The 20230-nt window shown below is 41.7% G+C and overlaps 1 protein-coding gene across 1 annotated transcript in view; it reads left to right on the forward strand.

Annotated features, from left to right (window-relative positions):
- The window catches only part of SLC25A12 (solute carrier family 25 member 12), a 113378-nt gene that overhangs the window by 53636 nt on the left and 39512 nt on the right, over positions 1-20230 (forward strand). The window contains exons 10-11 of the mRNA XM_075609078.1: positions 6699-6783; positions 8855-9007. Of these exons, the coding sequence (XP_075465193.1) occupies positions 6699-6783; positions 8855-9007 (238 nt within the window). The remainder of the gene's footprint in view (positions 1-6698; positions 6784-8854; positions 9008-20230) is intronic.

Genomic DNA, 20230 nt, shown 5'->3' on the forward strand with positions numbered 1-20230 from the left:
GCATCCCCAGGTTCGTGGGTCATATAGTTGCGAAGCTGTTATGGGGTCTGAGTGGGTTTCATAACCTCTCACAGACAACCCTCCACAGCAACGCCAGAACCACGCTCCAACTATGGGTTTATTTGCTTGCATGCTCCTGTATATAATTGTTCTTCCGGATATTGCAACACATGCTTATTAAACAAGTGGAAATTAACTCTGCAGCATTGGTTAATTGGGGTAGCAGCACACCTCAATGTTTTTTCTATATTATATATACATAATTTACTAATAATTCACTGTAATATAGCGCCACCAGCATTGCAGCGCTGTTTGTGGAATTATAGGCACGAAGATCGGGCAGTCTAATCTTTGGTCTTTGATTTGCAGGGAGATAACTCGACTTGCCAGTGTTCACATGGAGTTGTCATTTAGGCTTGAGCGGGGATTTGCCACTTCCGAGACTATTCTGTTCAACTCTTTCCTTCCCATTTCTTCGTGCCCTTTATTTTCTCACATGAACCCCCCTTAAATGACGGGTAGATGCTTAACCTGTGGGTCTTAGTGACCACAGGCCTCTCTGTAACTATTGCTGCATAGCATAATACAAGTAACAGGATATTGTATCTTATCTGCTGCTATTTAATTGGACAAAAGAGACATGGCCTTCAAAGAAAATTACAGTATTTAGCAGCCTAGAAGTTTTAGCCAAGAAAATGCTTTTAAACAAATCATAGTGTAATCCTTCAGTTTTTTGTGACTTGGTGAAGCTTACAAGGAAAGGAATCTTCTTTGAAAGGGATAAAGATAAGCAGGTGTTCCTAAGGCAGGGGAATCCTCTTCAGAGATGAAGGAATCAGTGTGTCTGCCGTTCAGGTCTTCTTTTACAACTACCGTACATTCATTACTCAAAGATCAAGAGACCGACATATTTATAGTTGATTGTTTGGCTACTGTAAGTCTGCACATTTTAATCCACCTAGTTTTTAATTCACTACAATCGTTCTTTACAAAGACTGTGGGGTGGAAAAAAAAGTGCTAATTTTAGGTGCTAAGATATCAGGCTCCAAATATTTTGTTACAACAGTAAATGATTAAGAAATATGCTGATAACATTATTATTTTGCAGTGGGAAGTACAAGTAGCTCTATAGGTCATGGAGAAGTCTAGGTTTGGCAATGACCATCAATATAGTTCTTTTTAGATAATATTATATTGTATAGGTCTTTTATAACTTCGCTCGTCTCTTCATCACAAGTAATGATTCATTTTGCATTGATTTAGCGGCGACTGTATCAGCAAGTGATTTGACAAGTGGCTGTTAGGAGGAGTTACCTGGTGCCCATTAGATAATTAAATGCATTAATTTGGACATTTCTTGCTGTCATTTACTTCCAGGATGTATGCATAAATTAACCTTTATTAGAATGAAAAAGGCTAACCACTCATACGTCTGATAGGGATGCCATGCTATGACAGATGTTAAATAACTTGGAGGCTACATGATATTACTGCAGAAAGCATGATACAAAACCTTCATAAACCCATTTGAGTTAGTCCAGTTCACCTCCATAGCATTTAAAAGCCCTCAGATGGGCTATGATTAAAACAACTTCACAAAGAAACACAGTAAAGTAGGAATGTACTACATGTAGTTGAGATACAATATAAAAACTAATTTACCCAATACATAAACAATAAAGTTTAATGGATTAAAAACAAAAGTATATGGTTCATATACTGCATCAGAATATGTTTCCCTAAAGCTAAATCCCTGTGCTTTTAAATGATAACTTATTCATAGGGCCCTTAGTCTGTAATATTGCGTTAGTGCCAACCCGGCGCTATCACATGGAAAGCCCCATTGTTTTCAGGGCATTCCGTGTGATGGCGCTGTGTCTGTGCTATCGCAGTTTATAGAACAAGGGCCATAGACTCTTGCCATGTTCCTTTCATATAACTGAATATGCCAGTGCCCAATAAACCACAATAATAACCAATGGGAATATCTACCTTATAGTAGTAGTTCGGGAATTAGACTGCAGGAGATTTTAGGATGCATTGTTGGCCTCTGACCTCAGACTGTTCTGTTGAGGAGAAGCAACTTTAGGCATCTAGAAATATGGAGTCATCTTTTGTATTTTCTGTATTGTTTTCTACGGCTTCACATTTCCTTCCGGAGGAGGGTTTCTGAGTAAGGCTTCTGACTATGAAGTACAGTACAATGACATTGACACTTGTATCCCTGTGTATCTCTCGGTCACAGTCATAGGTATCCGTGACACAGAAGGCTTGAAGGATGACTGCTTCTTTTTATCATTGTTAATGCAAAATATGAAACATTGAAATGCATTCAACATCCAGCGGTTTCTTAAAGTTCCACATGTATATCTATCTTTATCTGTCTTGCGTCATCCATCCACATGAACTACTGGGGAATAAAGTGTGAATTACTGAAGATTTATTGAAAGAACCGTGGATGACGCATTAACATCTTTAACCATTTCCTGTTTGTGGCCCTCCAGTGCATTTGTCACACTGCAGGGGTTAACCCAGGGGTGAGCAACTTCAGTCCTCAAGGTCCACCAACAGGTCAGGTTTTCAGGATATCCCTGCTTCAGCACAGGTGGCCCTTGAGGACTTTAGTTGCCTACTCATGGGTTAAACACACCGAGGGGAAAATGAACAACAAAAGCGTAGTGACATCGCAGCACTGAGGCTATCATCGGGAGAGTGACTTTTAATCCCTCCCTGAAAACATAATTATAGGTGGCCTTTTGAACTTTCGCAATTATCTTTGTTAGTTAGCAAGTGCAAGGAATAAGCTTTGCTGGGTTAGAGCTGCTCGGCTGGCTGCCTGTCTTTATTGATTGCATTCCCTTACAATCGAACTCACCAAGCTTGACACAGCCTGATAAAACCACTGGAGCATATGCAAAGGTCCTGTCATCGCCTGGATCATGGGGATTTAAAGCGCAGGCATCATGAGCAAGCATATAACTATCAGCCCATTATACTTACTCTCCTTGGTAAGCAGGGGACAGATGTTTGACAGTATATTAACAGCAATATATAAATATTGTTATGCAAGGAGAAATATTGCACATTTTTGAATTATGGGTCTGAGAGCGGATATCATGAAATTAGTCCCATGCTAAAAATGCAACAGTTTCTTACCCATCAGAAAAATATGATTCGTCACTGGTGCTTCCCCTCCCCCCCCCCCCATAAAGATAAAATACGGTTATCTAAATAAATGTATAAAATAAACCCATCTGCGCACTATACAAATGACCCGGTAAGGGCGCTCGACAGCAACGCCAGCTAAAAAGTTTATTTTAAGCAATATAAATTAGTTATTTTTAAGGTACTTATTAATATTTAATCCTTATATTTAATTATAAAATTATCTAGCAGTTTTCTGGTTATGGGAATTGACTTCTGAGCTCAAATTGATAATGCAATTTTTTTTTTAAGTGTCTAATATTATAATGCTAAGTGTTTGGGGAGCGCAGAAATAGAAATATACAAAATATAGTGCAATATGTATAAATAGTAGTGTGATCTTTCAGTCTTTGTTTCCTATGAGATGTGTACTCACAAATTACTCATTCTTTATAAGCGTTTTCACAACCGGGGTGATATGATGAAATAGTCTGTCTCAGGTATTCTTTTGAGCCCTTCTGGTCTGGTCACTTCTGCTGTTAAAGTAAAGGACCCAAAATAGTGTGTACTTGTATTAAAAAAAATATCTAATAAAAGTGATTCGAAATGCACTCACATGGTCTCAAAGACAAATTAGCATTTGGATAATATCTGGAGCACAGCCAATTGAGGTCTCTTGGCGTTCTGAGGAAACGCATACATGGCACTATCCTAGTTGAATGGCGTACGCAGTACGCAGCGCTACCTACCCAATCGCCCGTCCCTGATCCAGCCGGGAGATTCAGACCGGAAGTGCGGGACGTGAGACTGAGCAGAGCAGAGGGAGGCAGAGAGAACGCCAAGAGACCTCAGCAGGGATAGCAGGGGTAGCAGGGATATCCTGAAAACCTGACCTGTTGGGGGGTCCTGAGCACTGGAGTTGGCCACCCCTGCATTAGTGTGTACGGAGTATTTGAAATCTCATTGGACCTTTCTTACACCTGTCCCCAGTGGAGTAGTGACCCAGTCCTGCCTTTGTATTGTTGTTTGCTGGTTGTTAGCCACGTTTGTGTAACAGAGTAAGATCTGTAGAAAGACTGTAGATCTGTAGGTCACGATCACACAGCTGTCCTGGAGTTAGTTGGCGGACATGTCTTCCCCATGTATTCTGTAGTACTTATGAAGACTTTGTCCTCATGCAGTTAAAGCGGCAATGCTGCCTGCACCCTAAAAACCTAGCAACTGAAGGGTCCTTGGAACTAAAAATAGCACCGTTCAACTGTGGAGGACTTCACCCCCCCCCCCCCTGGTTACCCTGCTGTAAAGAAAACGGGGGTGGGGGTCCTCCGAAGCTGAACAATGCTATTTTTCGTTCTAAGACCCTTCAGTTGTTAGCTTTTTAAAGTTCTTTAAATGGCCGACTAATATCAAGCTGCAATGGCCCAGTGGACCCTTCAAGATTGGTGGCCATTTAGTTTCCCCTGGAGAGCGTTTAAAAACTGATAGCTTCACTGGTACGTACCTCATGAAACAGGGAGTCTCTGGTGCTGAATAGTGCCGTTCAGCTCCGGTGAACCTCCCAGTTCCAATCCAATAAGAAAAAAAAAAAATCGGGGATGGGGAGTGGAGAGGGCTAAAAATGATGGGTCAGGATTGTTGCTTTCATTTCTAAGCTCATAGTTGATGAGAAAATTGACTTAAGTGGTCTATGTCAAAAGGCTAAATACTGCACCAACAAATCCTAAAAATAGAACATTTGCCTTTTATTGCCCAGAATGGCACTAGCTTTGCACTTAAAGAAATGTTGATATAAAGCACCATTTATATTATTCTTTAAGTCATGCTCTGACAATGATTTGCAGGTTAAGTACACCCCCCTCCCCACCCCCCCCATCCCCCTTTCATTAGTCAGGGAAATAGGTGCATGCAGAATTATGGCTTGCCGTGGACCTCCACTATCATTACACAAGTCTCTTCCATAAAATAGAATTAAGGTCACAATCTTGTTCCTAAACTGGTTGGTTACATGTTCTATTTTCTGGTATAAATTTCCAATGAGCAACAACAGAACATCAAAGTTGAAGTTTTATAGAAAGGTTTTATTCAACACATTGTTTTTACATAAGGTATGAATTTATGGCCAGTTAGACGATTCTTTCATATCTTAGACACACAGGGATTGAGCAGTTGAACTATCATCCGGTAATATGTTTTGGTTCTCAACATTTCTCGGGTTTTGTTTGTGGTTCTAAACATGTTTTTAGGCTACTCTATAGTTTTGCCAAAACTCAACGAATTTTTGTTTTGATTTTTTTTAAAAATGGGAAAAAATATACATTTTGGTCAAATTGTTTCAATGTTTGAATTGTTTGACAATTTTATAAAAAAAAAGCAAAACCCCACCAAAATAATGAAGGCAACAGCAAAAACAAACTTGAGGATGAGAGTTTCTTGGGTTTTGGCTGGAATTTCGCTCAAATAGAAAAAAATTAAAACAGCTCGACGCCAAATCGAATGTCGACTCTAAAGTTCAGATTTCAAACCAACGAACGTTCCCATCCGTAGTGATGCTTAACTTGGTTTTACATATGCACTTTGCAACAAGGTAACATTCACAAATCTACTGAAACGTTGCATACAGTATCTGTCTGCTACTCATATGCCAGTGTTTGTGTTCTCCTGCCTCAAGACACCAGAAAAAAACAAACCTGACTGACATCCATTGTAAGAAAAGGCTCGATCCTGTGCTGATTTCTTTATGGTTCCAAAGACCCGCGATTGCATTTATGCACACCGAGGCAGAAGTTTACAACAGGCAGCCAGGGGCTGATAATCAGTAGATCTATCCTGACCAAGTTACAAAGCATTCTCCTTTCAATGTGACACGTCAATCAAATGTCACTGATATCATCATGTTCGATACAGTATGTGTTGATTGTGTCCAAAAAGCCAATAAATTACCAACCCTCAGCCCAAATACATTATTGTGAAATCAAAACATGATTTTGTGGGTTCTCAAACTCTGGGGGGAAAAAAATGTTTTATTCTGCAATGATCATTGCAACAAAATATGTTAAGTGGATATGGGTCCTTAACCGCTTTGCTGCTCGAGAGGTCTGCAATGCATTGCAAAGCAGTAAAAGGGGCAAATAGTATAGTTATAGTCAGTGGTTGACAAATCACCAAAAAATCTACTCGCCACACAAAAAAATCTACTCGCCACCTAGTACCAAACGTGTGCTGCTTGGGCCAATATTTACTCGCCATGGGGTTAAATCCACTTGCCCGGGGCGAGCAAATGTATAGGTTTGTCGAACACTGGTTATAGTATTATTTGGGTCACGTAAAGCTTGGCAAGCAAATAAGATATATATCTATTTTTTGGTACTGTATGCTTTATATTTCCTTTTAAACCAGGTGTCTTCTATAATAATGTACGTAAGCAATATTTATATCAAAAATCACTCATTTAGACTAAAGGAAAAATTAATCTACACAATTGTATCACAAACTTGTTACAGTAACTCCTCTTTATTTCCCTCGTTCCCATAAACTTTTACAATTTCTTTCCATAGCAATCTTACAACGATATGGGAAGACCTATCTGGCTCCAGATTGCTGAGTCTGGCTACAGATTCTCTTTGGGTGCAGTTGCTGGAGGTGAGTGATATGTCTGTGCTCTGTTTTCAAGGTCGGGTTATAGTAATATTATCTCAGTAGACAAGCACAGATCAGCTAAGGTGCAGTGCATTGTTCTAAAGAGCAGGAACTGGAGGGCTATGTGAAGTGCTCTTTATTTTTGCCTATGATCAGAAGACCCGCCAGTACAGCAGTGGTACCTCTGGCTCCAGACAGTCTTCAGGGCAAACCTTCCTTAATAACATAGTACTTCCGGATACAGTACTGAGCGCTAACATTAATTATGCTTGATGGCACCGATACAAGGAAAAGAAAGTATAAGATGAAAGGGAAGAAAACAAAGAGATTTTACAGAATAAAAAGGAAGATAAAATTGAATCAATGTAGCAAACCACTAGTTTACTTTAATTGGGGCCATTTTTGACCCATGGTATTTCTTAGACGTAATTTGTTCCTTGATAGTAAAAATGAACAAAGGAAACGATGGATGAGTGGATACATCAGTTGAGATTTAGTTGAAAAAAACACCTTTATTTTAAGGAAATTAGCAATTTTACCAATTAAGTGCTAGTGGGTCTGCCAACTGACAGGTCTCTGCAGTGCCTTGCTGCTGCCCCCACTGGCACTGTAGGAGTTATAATGCCACGTCTAAAACGGATGGGGGAGGTTCCGCAATGTTTCTAGATGTGAATTGTGTATGAAAACTGAAATTACTAGTACGTTGTATGTGAATACATCAGATGACATTGTATGGATAGCAAAGGATTCTTCAGTATTTCGAGCTGTAAATTGTAATTCAGGTAGATGAGTAGAAACAGGATTGTAAATAGAAGTAAATCTTTAGAAACCCCCAAAGGATTCCAGTTTACAATTGACATCCATAATAAATGTAAACCCTTTGTGGACAGTCCTCGAATTGCAAACTAACGTAGATGGGTAAATATAGCAAAGACATTAAAACTATGCGAGGAGACCGGAGATCAATCTAACACTGTTTAATCCAAAATTACCCCTATACCAAAAGATGGCCAATAATGTAAATAACACATGTTTTAAATGCAAGAACTGCAGGTCACATTCAGATGTAGGTAAAATATTCTTTGTTTTCAGCGCATCGCCAGGGTTAAAAGCAGAGCTTTAGTTATGCATACCATGCATTTAAAATAGAGCTTTGATGTTGGTCAAGCAAGACCTGACTCGTCATTCAGACTTGTGTGTGTCTGCAGAAAGCCGTCACACAGCGTCACTCCCTGCATGCGTGTGTCAGAGGTGGAGTTGGTCAACCCTAATGGATGTTCTAATTCACAAATAATAATCATTTTATATGATTAACTGTGTTATGTTCGATCTCGATCATTTTGTGGGCTGTTAACCCTTTCCTTGCTATCAGCAGCGCATTCCTCTGATGTACTATGGCCCCTCCTAGCAGCAAAACACATTTAAAGTGTGATTATATCAAATACATTATAGCACTTTTATTAATTGTATTACCTACTTAATTTGGAAATACAGACTACTGGTTGCTGCAAATGCATTTAGTTTGATAAATACTGGTTATTAGCCTAGATGTTAGTGATGGTACCAATAACCGGTTTCATTTCACTATTACACTGCACTTTGTTTTTGTGTTTTTATTGTAAAGCAAAAATAGCAAGTTGCAGACTTTAATAGTCTGTTACTCGGCATTGGAGGTGTAAGCCCATCCTGCAATAAAAGGGTCACTCTTGTTTGTCAGTGTTGTGTTTCTGTATTACAGATCATATGAGAAAGAACATGCTTCAGTGAAAATAGCTACAAAATATACTACTGTTGCATGTATTCCTATCTGCACTGTTTACCAATAAGAAGCAAATGCAGCAGATATGGGACATTATCATGGATAAGAGGGAGTAGGACAGGTTACCATATAGTCACATGATTACGGACCAGAGAAGGGCCCAGCATGATAGTATTGTTGACGGTTTGCTACAGCAAAACATAGTTCTGTAGCAGTATTGAATATAGTTATGCACTTGAAGCTTGCTCCAGTTTGTCCTCCTATAAACAGCACCTGCTTCTCAAGTGCCCTTTGTATTTATATTCTCATTTCTAGCTGTGGGAGCTACAGCCGTCTACCCCATTGACCTTGTAAAGACCCGTATGCAGAACCAGCGATCCTCATTCGTTGGCGAGCTGATGTACAAAAACAGCTTTGACTGTTTTAAGAAGGTGGTGCGTTATGAGGGCTTCTTTGGCCTTTACAGAGGTGAGTGGATTAAACACTTTTTCTGATATATTTTCAAAGCGCCAATTACCAATCATTATAAAGGGTTATTTACATATACAGTTTAAATCCCTTAAAAGAAAAGGAGATGTTCTTTGCAAATACCACTCTTGGGGAAAATAATGTAATAATAATATGTTATCATACTGGTTCTCTAATTAATTACTGTTTGGAAACAGTGGGGTCTATGTATCAACAATTTGATTTTTTTTTCCCTGTCTAAAACATCATTATTAAGAGTATTTCTACTGTTGTAGAAGTTGGTGCATGATGCCACAGTATTCTACTGTAAAGAAAGACTTACGCTAGCTTTAAGGTGACGGAGAAAACGAACGCAGAAATTCGTCAAGAACGGTAACGCAAGCCGCACATTTCTTAATATATAGACCTGCACCAATAATGCAAATGTCACTTCCCCCTAACGCCTCCCATTAACTCCCTAAATCCCTCATCTCACCGCAGACATATCCGAAAGTGGCACAGCCAGAATGAATACATTCACGTCATAGACATGACGTGAGTTGCAACAAAATAACTTTTCGCCTGCATGTTGCCTACATATTTCCCAGGCCGGCACCGGCATATTTATCCATTACTGCTTGGAAACCGTATTCTAAAGGTGAATTCGCTTTGAAACGCTCCGTTCTACCGTTACCAATGCTTTGTTGGCCGCTCTGACAGGAAAGGGGTTTAACTACTACTGCTAAGTGTGTGTAAATTAATTATTTCGATGAATAGTGTGGGAGCATTATACCAGGAGTTATGTATTTACCATACAGATGGCATCTTTAAGCTTAAATATAAAGGAGTTATGTTATTATTAATGAGTACAGAACGTCTTCTCCAGTTTGTGCTCTGTAAAATATAACATATTGTACCTTAAAAATATTTGTGGCACAATAACTTCCAAGGATCTAAAGGAGCTATGCGTTGGAGAGATCTTTTAAGCAGTTTCTTACCACGCGGTTCCCTGTACATAGACATTTAAATCCTGAGTAGCAGCATTTGCAGTAATTTAAAATAGTTTTTGTAAGGCCCGCATTACTGATTGCTCACTGGCATGAAGCTTTAGGCTGAGTCCCTGGTGGTCACAGCGGCGCGCACTACTGCGTGCGCGCCACACACCACAAAACAGCCCTCTACAGGACAGGCCCCAGTGGCAGTGTGTGTATGGTCGCGCAAAGTGCTGTGACGCGTACGCAAGCAGGGAAGACAAGTGCCGCGACGTGGTCAGGTGTCGGCGCGCCGCCAATGGTAGAGCAGATATTCACGGTCAATGCCGTGCCCCCCGTCTTGGCCTAGCCCCCGTGCGCTCCCCTTGAGCTCCCCTACAGACCACCGATCGCGGCTGTAGTCTCTGCACGCGCCGCCAGGCAGGATTGGGGCCGTAGCCATACAGTAGCTATCTTGAAAGAGGGAAAACGCCCTCTTCTTAAATAACATGTACCTGGAACTTGGAGAGTTTCTTCCTGGCTTAACACAAGGATACCCCACAAGAAAGGAAGGGTGAGCAATGAAGGGGATTGCTGCTTTAATGTCCAAGTTGGTCAACTCCAAGATCGTAGCTACACATATCCAATGAACCACGTCAGTGCACAAGGGGCTTTACAATGAGCTGAAGGTCCCTGTAGTACCGAAGGCGTTCGTCTCCCCATAGAAGACAAAAAGGGGAGTGCTGATGCTCGCTGTCTTGTCTCACAATTTACAGTGGGTGTTCTTTTAGAACCAGGGTGGGAGGAATAGTCTCTTTGTATTCTCTTCAACTCCCCTTGCACTTAATAACTACCTTTCCACGGCACAGAAGCCTTTTAAATTACAGACAGGGGGCTGGAAACGAAGGCTGTTGCATTAGTTATTGGTTGGGTTCCTTCTGGTAAATGTTATAAAAGAAGTATCATCCCTCTTATATCCTGGTCCGGACACATCAGTGATGGGTATTTATTCCCACTTTCAGAGCGGGGAAAAGAATATCAATTTTTCAAAATGTGTGTACTGTTTCTCAGTTAAAAATGCTGCCACTTGGTCCTCAACGAAGTGAAGTTGACGACTAGCAGCTTTATTATTCATAATAATAATAATGAATGAGAGCGCCCTCTAGTTTTATGCCGGTGTTAAACTGGAGCCAGAACTCAGCGAGAGCAGAGGGGACTCATCTTCTGCAATCAATAAGAGGCTTTCTGTGTTTGTATAATTGCATTTATGTAGCGCCACAGTTTACGCAGCGCTTTACAAAATGTACAATACAAGGTAAATAAAGTACAAACAATGGGGATAGGTGCGACAGGCAAATGACAACATCAGGCTAAGGGAGGTCCTTCCCCGAAGAGCTTACAATCCAAGTGAGGCTTGCTGACCTTCTGTTAAGGTTGACAATAACAGCACCATTACAGCAGCACGCCATGACCTGTCGGCTTCTGCTAGTTTCAAACCAGTTGCTTTTAAGTTCAACTATTCACATTGAAATTCACTTGTAAGTTAATGAGATTTAAATGTACAGTATCTGGTTATAAATGCTTGAAATATACCATGTTGAAATCTAATCATTTTAAAGTCTTTTAAATGGATCTAAAATGACATTACACTGTGGCCCTTCCACTCCTTACTGTTTTCTGATCCGGACCCTTTGGAGAACTACTAGAAAATCCCCCGTGGAAAGCCTTTTACAGGTATATTTATAACGCTTATTTAGGGGTCATCCAAAATGACCCACGCAAAGAAATCGTACAATAAAGCCTGCAGATCAATAACACAGTTATACCTTTCTTATTTTCGTGCAAAAGGTGCAACTCAAAAAAATCTGTTGTGCTGAATAGAAAATAAGAAAGGTATAACTGTGTTATTGATCTGCAGGCTTTATTGTACCTTTTCTTTGCGTGGGTCATTTTTGATGACCCCTAAATAAGTGTTATAAATATACCTGTTAAAGTCTTTAGACGGGAGCTTTTCTAGTAGTTCTCCAAAGGGTCCGGATCAGAAAACAGTTAGGAGTGGAAGGGCCACAGTGTAATGTCATTTTAGATCCATTTAAAACACTTAAAAAGTATTAGATTTCAGCATGATGTATTTCAAGCGTTTATAACCATATACTGTATATTTATATCACCTTAACTTACAAGTGAGTTTCACTGTGAATAATTGAACTTAAGCAACTGGTTTGAAACTTGCAGAAGCTAACATTCCCAGGGCCACATCATGGCCCTACTGGGGCCGAATGTGGCCCTCAGGGGTCCAGTTGACGAGCCCTGCTTTACGGTCATAACCTTTTCCTATGACCCTAATTCCGTCTGTGTTCCGTCTCACATTCTTATGGAGGAAAACTTCTTGACTGCAAAATATGAAACGTTTTATTCACATGCTGTCAATAGGTAACCTTGGGGCGGGAGAAATGCTAAAACCAGCAGTAGCGGCATCAATCCTCCTACACATAATCCAGAATCCATAATTGTTTTGGCAAGCTCACCCAGCAAACATAATCATTTTAAACCTCCTAATACGCATGGGGAAGCTTCTAGGATATGACCACACATGCAAAGACAACAACAACACATCCTCATGCTGATGGCTAGGAAAACATGTGTGTGATACATCCTAAGCTTTTGTCTGATACAATGACACAGCGCCTTCAATATTAACTCAGATCCATAAACCGGCACTAGCTTTAGCACCCATCAGATCCCATTCATATGAATGGGAGTAAAGTTGTGCAAAATCTTAGCACTCTATTGTGAATCTAGCCGAATGCTGTATCCAGTTATGTATATCCTTAAATCGCTAAGCATAATGCAGAAATGATAAAGCAGCATGTTTTTTTTCTCTTTGTATGGTATGTTTTATATATGTATGTTCGTTTACTTGTCCTCTTCATATAAACTGTTAATTTAAAAAAACGAAAAAAGAACGGTCTCATTGTCGGGTATAGGACTAATAACTAGGAGTGGAACAGCCCTATGGCGTAATACAGAGGTGCTCAACTCTAGTCCTCAAGACCCTCCAACAGGTGAGTTTTAAGGATATCCCAGCTTCATATTGAGCCACTTGTGCTGAAACAGGGATATCCGGAAAACCTGACCTGTTGGGGGATCTTGAGGACTGGAGTCGAGAACCCCTGGCGTAATATGATGTGATATAGACTGCAGCTACTCTTTTTATTTAAAAACCTTAGTAGCGAAAGAATAAGAGATAACAGATGTTCTCACTGCCAAAATGGATGATAAACCTTTAAATGGGCGTAAATAGCGTAGCCCCTTGTTTGTGACCTGCTGAATTTAAACACATTTCAATGCTGCTACTACCAACTGCAGAGTATCTGCAGAGTACCGGAGGGGCACTCGCCATCATGTGACTGCCTTCTCCGAAGCGCTCAGACACTGTTGACAGATGGGGAGGAGTCGCCCTCCTTCCATTCCACTTCATTAAAGATCGCGTTCGGAGCAATGGGACTCCCCTAGAAAAAACGAGCAGCAACGTTATGACTTACCCTGGAGAGCCAGAACCCATGACATAGGAGGTTTAAATAGCTTCCTCCCACTGCTAACGTAATACTCCTTGAGAAAGGGCAGTCTATGCCCGAAACGCGTGGGAGGAGGTTTCTCATTCTCGTTTGTCCTGAGTGTTCCCTTCATGTAGTTTAAATAAATATTTCCTGTTTTTAAACTATCCTGGTGAGTCCCTGTCCTCTTGAGTGGCTGCAGCATCGATCTCTTCTTTTTTCCCATGACATAGTAACTAGGTCTCAAGGGCACCCAAAGGATTACAGAACAGGTAGGTCCTCCGGAGGTAAACCAGGCTGTTTTTGACTCCGGGGACCTCCCAGTTCCCAAGATAGTTACCGCTTTAGAAGCAGGGAGTCCCCGAAGCTAGAAATATCAACGTTCAGCTTGGTTTAATGATTATAACAAACTCAAGTATAAAAAAAAGGATTAGACGAGATTGCTGTGTTAGCATAATCAGCCTTAACTAATTCTCACTCATTTTAGGAACGTACAATACATTTTATGTTGTCCAGAAACTCCAAATCGAATGTATTTTTGGTCCTTTCGCTTTATATTGTGGTAGATGTGAGATTGTGGTGCCTCGCTCAAACCCCTAGGTGGATGAATGAGGTCGCGTGCTGCCAGGGATAGATACGTAGGCTAACGGGATGTGAGTGTGAAGAGCACACAAAAAGATCCCCAATAAGGCGCACTGCAGACCTGCGGTGCGCCTTATTGGGGATCTTTTTGTGTGCTCTTCACACTCACATCCCATTAGCCTATTGTGGTAGATGGCAACGAGGTTGATGGCACACAAACATCATGATCCTCAATTAGTGTGTTCAGCAATAAAGTGCTCTGTTCTTTTATAAGCACCTGATGTAAACAATACGTTGTGCTGTAATGCATTGCTAGTCCCTCTGCGAACAATGGGGTTAAAAGGAGATTCAGTGGCTGCAATTGTGTAACAACCCTCAGTATTGTTACTTACTGTACTGCAATATTTACATTTTCCACATGAGGATTCATTATCTCCGTGCTCATAAACTAGTGCTCTAACCCTAGAGCTCTAAGTGGGGTTCAACCCTTTAAGACACTGGTGGGCAACAGCCGGCCCGGAATGGGACATTTGGTCACCGACCGTTTCACTGCGACCAAATGACCGCCGATGTTCGGCTGCAGAGGGACCCTCTCCATTTTAGCGGTCGGGGTATATGGGCTTAGTTTTTTGGGGGGTTAGGTTAGGGGGTTAACTTTAGAGGTTTTAGTGGATGGGGTAGGGGGTTAACTTTAGGGGTTTTAGTGGTTGGGGTAGGGGTTAACTATAGAGGTTTTAGAGTTTGGGGTAGGGGGTTAATGTCACGGTAGCTAGTGATAGGTTATAATAATGCACACCCAAATATCTGGGTTGAATTGAACACTACTTAGATATAATAAATAGAGTTTATTCCTTAAAGAAGGTGAACTCAAGATATACAAATAACAGGCAAAATATAGACACTTACTCAGGAATGGGGATGATGAAGTAATCAGGAAACAGGATTAGTAATTCATCAGGCATCAAATAGTTGGTAAACTTGAAGTCACGAAAACACGAACAACACAAGCATAGGACTGACACTGGTTGATATGTAATTCCAGTCCTATACCTTATCATTGAGTGCAGGTCATTGGAGAACAATTACCTGCACCCAATCTCTCCTTGCCACCTCACCTGAGGGGCCCCGTAATACCTGCCCACTGGGTGGGTATTATTCTAATCAGGGGCTTATTTCCCTAGCCTCCCGCCCACAAGCCCGGCGCCTGAATGTCTACTTGGCCAGGAAACCCTTTGTCCTAGGGTGTGACTTATAACACTTATCCTCAAGTACCCACGTCCTTCTTTCTGTTGTGCTCGCATACACAAGCAGGGTGGGGGAGTCTTTGACCAGGGGTTTTATTGTAGACCACTTGTCTCCCTCCCTGAGCATTAACATAACATATGGGCTCTGAGTTTTTATACCAGACCCAAAATATAATTCCTTCTTTAATATCTTCACATATTAAAATAATCCGTTCTGTGGGTTTGAGCGGGCTGAATTTTGCCAGGTCCTCATGCCGGCGGACCTTTGCAATAGTGGCCAAGTTTCAGCGTTCCACGACCCCCAGAACCGGAGATACAAAAAACAAGTTAAAATCCCCTATTAACTTTAATGCCAGATTCTCCGCCATAGCTAAAATAAATCTCTGCTTTTCACTCTCCCATTGAAATCAATGGGCTCCACCGCTATAGGCTTTCAATGGAGCAACTCCGCCGTTGAAGTCAATGGGCTCCGCCGCTATAGTCTTTCAATGGAGCAACTCCGCCATTGAAGTCTATAGGAAAACCACAATTTTTCACAGTTGCCCATACTCCGTCTGGTTGTTCGGACAGGGCTGGAAATGGCCATGCAGTCATGCCGGAACAGCGACTACATGCGACCCAAATCCCAGCCCTCTGGTCCTCACAGAACCGGAGATATGGGCTTTCACATTTTACACTTTCGGACTTAGCCGTTTTAACCCCACGCGGCTTTCCCCCATTGGAATCAACATGGCGGCGGCGCCGCCATAAGAAATGCATGGGCCAGTGCCGCCATGGGATTCAATGGGACCTCCGCTCCGCCATTAGAGTCAATGGCGCGGCCCTTTACGGGGGTCCTTAATCCTCGGACCCGGTGGTGGTCGAGTGTGGGGTTTCCAAGGATCTAGGGGCAAAAAGAATTTTATTCCTGGGTGCCCTAGAACCTAAGTTTCCCACGCCAATTGTGTTTGACCTTGAACTAGTGTGATAAAAGCTCTTTTTAAAAAAATGTATCCGCTTCTGCGGTCTGTGGTTTGGATGGCTGCCAACCCGTTCCTGGAGGTCGGCGTCGAGGAATCTCCATTGAAATGAATGGCTCCATTGACTTACAATGGGGAACCGCCGCTCCTCCTCTCGGGCGCCACCTGCAGGTCTTCTACCGAAACGGGCCCAAATCGCCGGAATCTCCATAAGGTTGCATTGGGCTGCAATGGCGACCTATGGAGAGCTGCAAAATGGAGCCTGAAAAGGCGGGAAAATGGAACAAAGGGCTATAAACACTGAATTAACATTAACCCTTTCCCTCCCGCATCAATTCCAGTGTATGTGTTGTTGCAAACACTGGAATGGGAACAATACACATTTACAGGGGAATATACATTTGGTTGCTGAAGCAGGGTAAAAACACTTTACTGGACCGCAGTCCAGTTAACCCCTTGCTCTCCAAGTGAGAGCAGGGGGTGGCCAAATGGGGTGTAACCCCTTTAATACCAGGCCAAACCCCCTCTCCCATGACAGTTAACTTTAGGTGTTTTAGTGGTTGGGGTAGGGGTTAACTCTAGGGGGTTTAGTGGTTAGGGTAGAGGCATTTAGGGTAAGGGTTTAGGCTAGGGGCTCTTAGGGTAAGTGTTAAGCTTAGGCACTTAGCAACAAAGCAGCGGTCAGCGACAGGTCCCGGCAGTGGGGTAAGTTGTGGCCAAGCACCGACAGTCATTTGGTCTTGGCGAAACGGCACGACCAAATGTCCTAGACCGTAAGCGTCATTCAGGGGCTTCTCCTGCGACTCCGACGGCCCCACTACATGGGCGCCAGCCACGGCTTCTTTCTTGAGGATCCGTAAGGTGCACGAATGGGGTTACGTGACTGTCACGTGTAAGAAGACGTGTAAGTGTGACATTGACCGGAGGATTTACACAAGTTCATATTAACTACATTAATTTTTAGCATTTGGACAGAAATGTCAGTAATATGTGAGAAAACAACATGAAAACATTGGTAGATATATAATCCGTAGGTTCAGCATGAGTTGTTTAGGTTTATATGGTAAATTGTATCGTTATTACACCATAAACACAAATTTCTTCAGCATTCAGAGGTACAAATATCCTCGACACTCAAGGGATATAAATATATTGTGTCGTCGTGGAACCCCTTGAAGCAGCAGTCCCCCCTACTCGATAGCCTTTCACCGAAGCCCAGGATTCCACAGAACGCAGGTTGAAAACCACGGCTCCAACTCAGAGGTGCTGGGGCTTTGCAAAGCTGTTTATGTCTATTTCTGGACTTATGCCTAAATGTGCTTCACCATTAAAACATGGAGCGATCAATGCATAGAAATAGTCCCTGTTGTTAGAAGCACAGCACTCTTTACAAACGGGTTATTTAAGATCCACACACCTTGGGGCCATCAGGAGAAAACCCAGGACACAATATTGCTGCTGTCCTTGAAGTAAAATGTCAGAAACATCTTTATTCACTTCAACATCTGTTGAAATGTTGAAACCAGGCTCCTGCTGATAGTCCTTTGGGATCTCTGTCTGCGCAGCAGTAGGAAATCTCTCCTCAGACTGCAGAGATGATCATATACTGTAAGAGAAAAAATAAACACAAACACATAGTGAAATGCGTTAGGGATAGGGTAATAATAGACAGATAAAGGACACTTAGAGCCTTGAGTGGATTGAGGCTGTTTTAAACAGTGTAGCACCAATGTGTTAGTATTAAAGAATTTCTCGTGGTGTACCAAAAATGCTAATTGATTAGGTAGGTACAAAAAAAGATAGACTTTAAACAAAACTCATTACAATTTTTTTTTTACATCACGACGACTGGTTAAAATTAGAATCCTGCTCACGACAGCGTGTTAGGTCATAAGCAGCTAAGCAGGGGGTAGCGGAGTTGATATTGAGTCCCGGCTGGTCTGCCAGGTATGCTGCAGACGTGCTGCTCCGTGTGCTTGTTCTTCTCCTCCTCGGTCGCAAGTGTGGATCAGCCTCTTTGGATGACGGCACGCATTTCTCTGGCTTCAGCTGGGGAATCTCTGAATCTCCTGTATTAACCCTTCACCCTACGCGTTTCACGACTTGGCGTCGCTTCCTCATGGGTTTAGAGTGATGTCATCCAGAGAGGCCGATCCACACTTGCGACCGGCAAGAAGAAGAAGCGCACGAAGCAGCACGTTGGCAGCGCATCAGGAAGACCAGCCGGGACTCATTACCAACTCCACTACCTCTTGCTTACGAACCAGCACGTTGTTGTGAGTAGGATTCTAATTTTAACCAGTCGTCGTGATGTAAAATTTTTTTTTTGCCATGGAAGTTTTGTTTTCATTCTATCTTTATTATATTTTTGTACCTACCTAATCAATTAGAATTTTTGGTACACCAAGAAAAAATCTTTAACACTTGGTGCTATCTTTTTAAAACAGCCATTTATATACCTCCCCACTCCTGGCTCCAAATGGTTTTTATCTGCCTATTGTACCCTATCCCTGAGGTATTTCACTATATACTGTATATTTGTTTGTGTTTATTTTTTCTCTTATATGATCATCCCTGCGGTCTGAGGAGAGATTCCCGACTGCTGTGCAGACATATATCCCAAAGCATTATCAGCAGAAGCCTGGTTTCAACCTTTCAATTTTGTTGCACTTTGCAGTGAACTGTTCCATAGCGCCATTTATAGTTGTTTTGGGGATCACTCCTCTTCCTGCATGAGAACAAGCTCGGGCTATTACTATGGGCTCTTAACTATATAGGGCACGTAACTTAACTGAGAACAATAAATTGTGACAGGACATTATTACACATAACTGTACACTTTAGAATATATACATGAGTCATGGTGAAGCACTCTTAACTGAAACTCCAAGGAACCTGATTCTAGAACATTGGGTGGAGTTATATATTCTCTTCTATCTCCCTATGATGACATCACTGGTAACCATGTTATATTTGAAAGGAGTACTCACATGTATCTAAGTAGTCAGCTGCCACGGCTGCTCAGACGTCCCCAGCAAGCAGCAGTAATTAAATTACTTAATACATTTCTCATGTTTTTAACCAAGTTCTCTGGAGTGCCGGCTATTTATATTTTTCATCACTATTCACCAGACGTCCTACATCACATGTGGGGAGTGGGGGAGAAGGGCAATACCAGAGTTAACCCACCCGGTTAACACATTAAGGCTGTTAACCCTTTACACTAATTAGTAGTCCCCAAAGGGGGAGGGGGAAGGCTAGAGGAGGTATACCGTTGGTTAATTTATAAAGCTAAGAACATAGAATTTTATTTCACTTTGCTAAAATAACATGTACAAACTATATGCTATATACCTACCAAACCTGCTGATATCAGCTGTCTAGTGTTAAAGCAGCAATGCCCACCACACAGGAATTTTTTAAGCTAAATTCTTGCAACCAGACCCAGTTCAGGCACAATTAATTTGTGATTTCCCACTCCAAAAGGGATATAAAAATGGCTACTGTTGCATCTTTGCTAGCGATTATTGAGAAGAACGTCACTTTGATGCATACTATTCCATGTGCTGACTGACTGCTAGTGGCTCGTGTTCCCTCTTTAGCTGATCAAAAATAAAAGGAGTACTTCAAGTAATAAGGTATTCTGCCATGGCTGCTGACTGTGGCATGGAAGGATCCATGCTGTACATGTATAATAAAGAAGAACACACTCTTGTGTTTTTTGTTTAATTGTTTAATTAGCAGTGGTCAACGTTTTGGTCCATTACCTTGGACCTTTCCCAAGTCTTGTATATTCGAGACTTGGGAAAGGTCCAAGGTAATGGACCGAAATGTTGACCACTGCTAATTTAAACAAGAGCACGAGAGTGCGTTCTTTTTAGCACCAGGACATAGCTGGTCCATGAGCCTTAAGCCGAATGATGAAGAAGTA

Source organism: Ascaphus truei, chromosome 7 (genome assembly GCF_040206685.1).
Source record: "Ascaphus truei isolate aAscTru1 chromosome 7, aAscTru1.hap1, whole genome shotgun sequence".
NCBI classification, from domain to species: domain Eukaryota; kingdom Metazoa; phylum Chordata; class Amphibia; order Anura; family Ascaphidae; genus Ascaphus; species Ascaphus truei.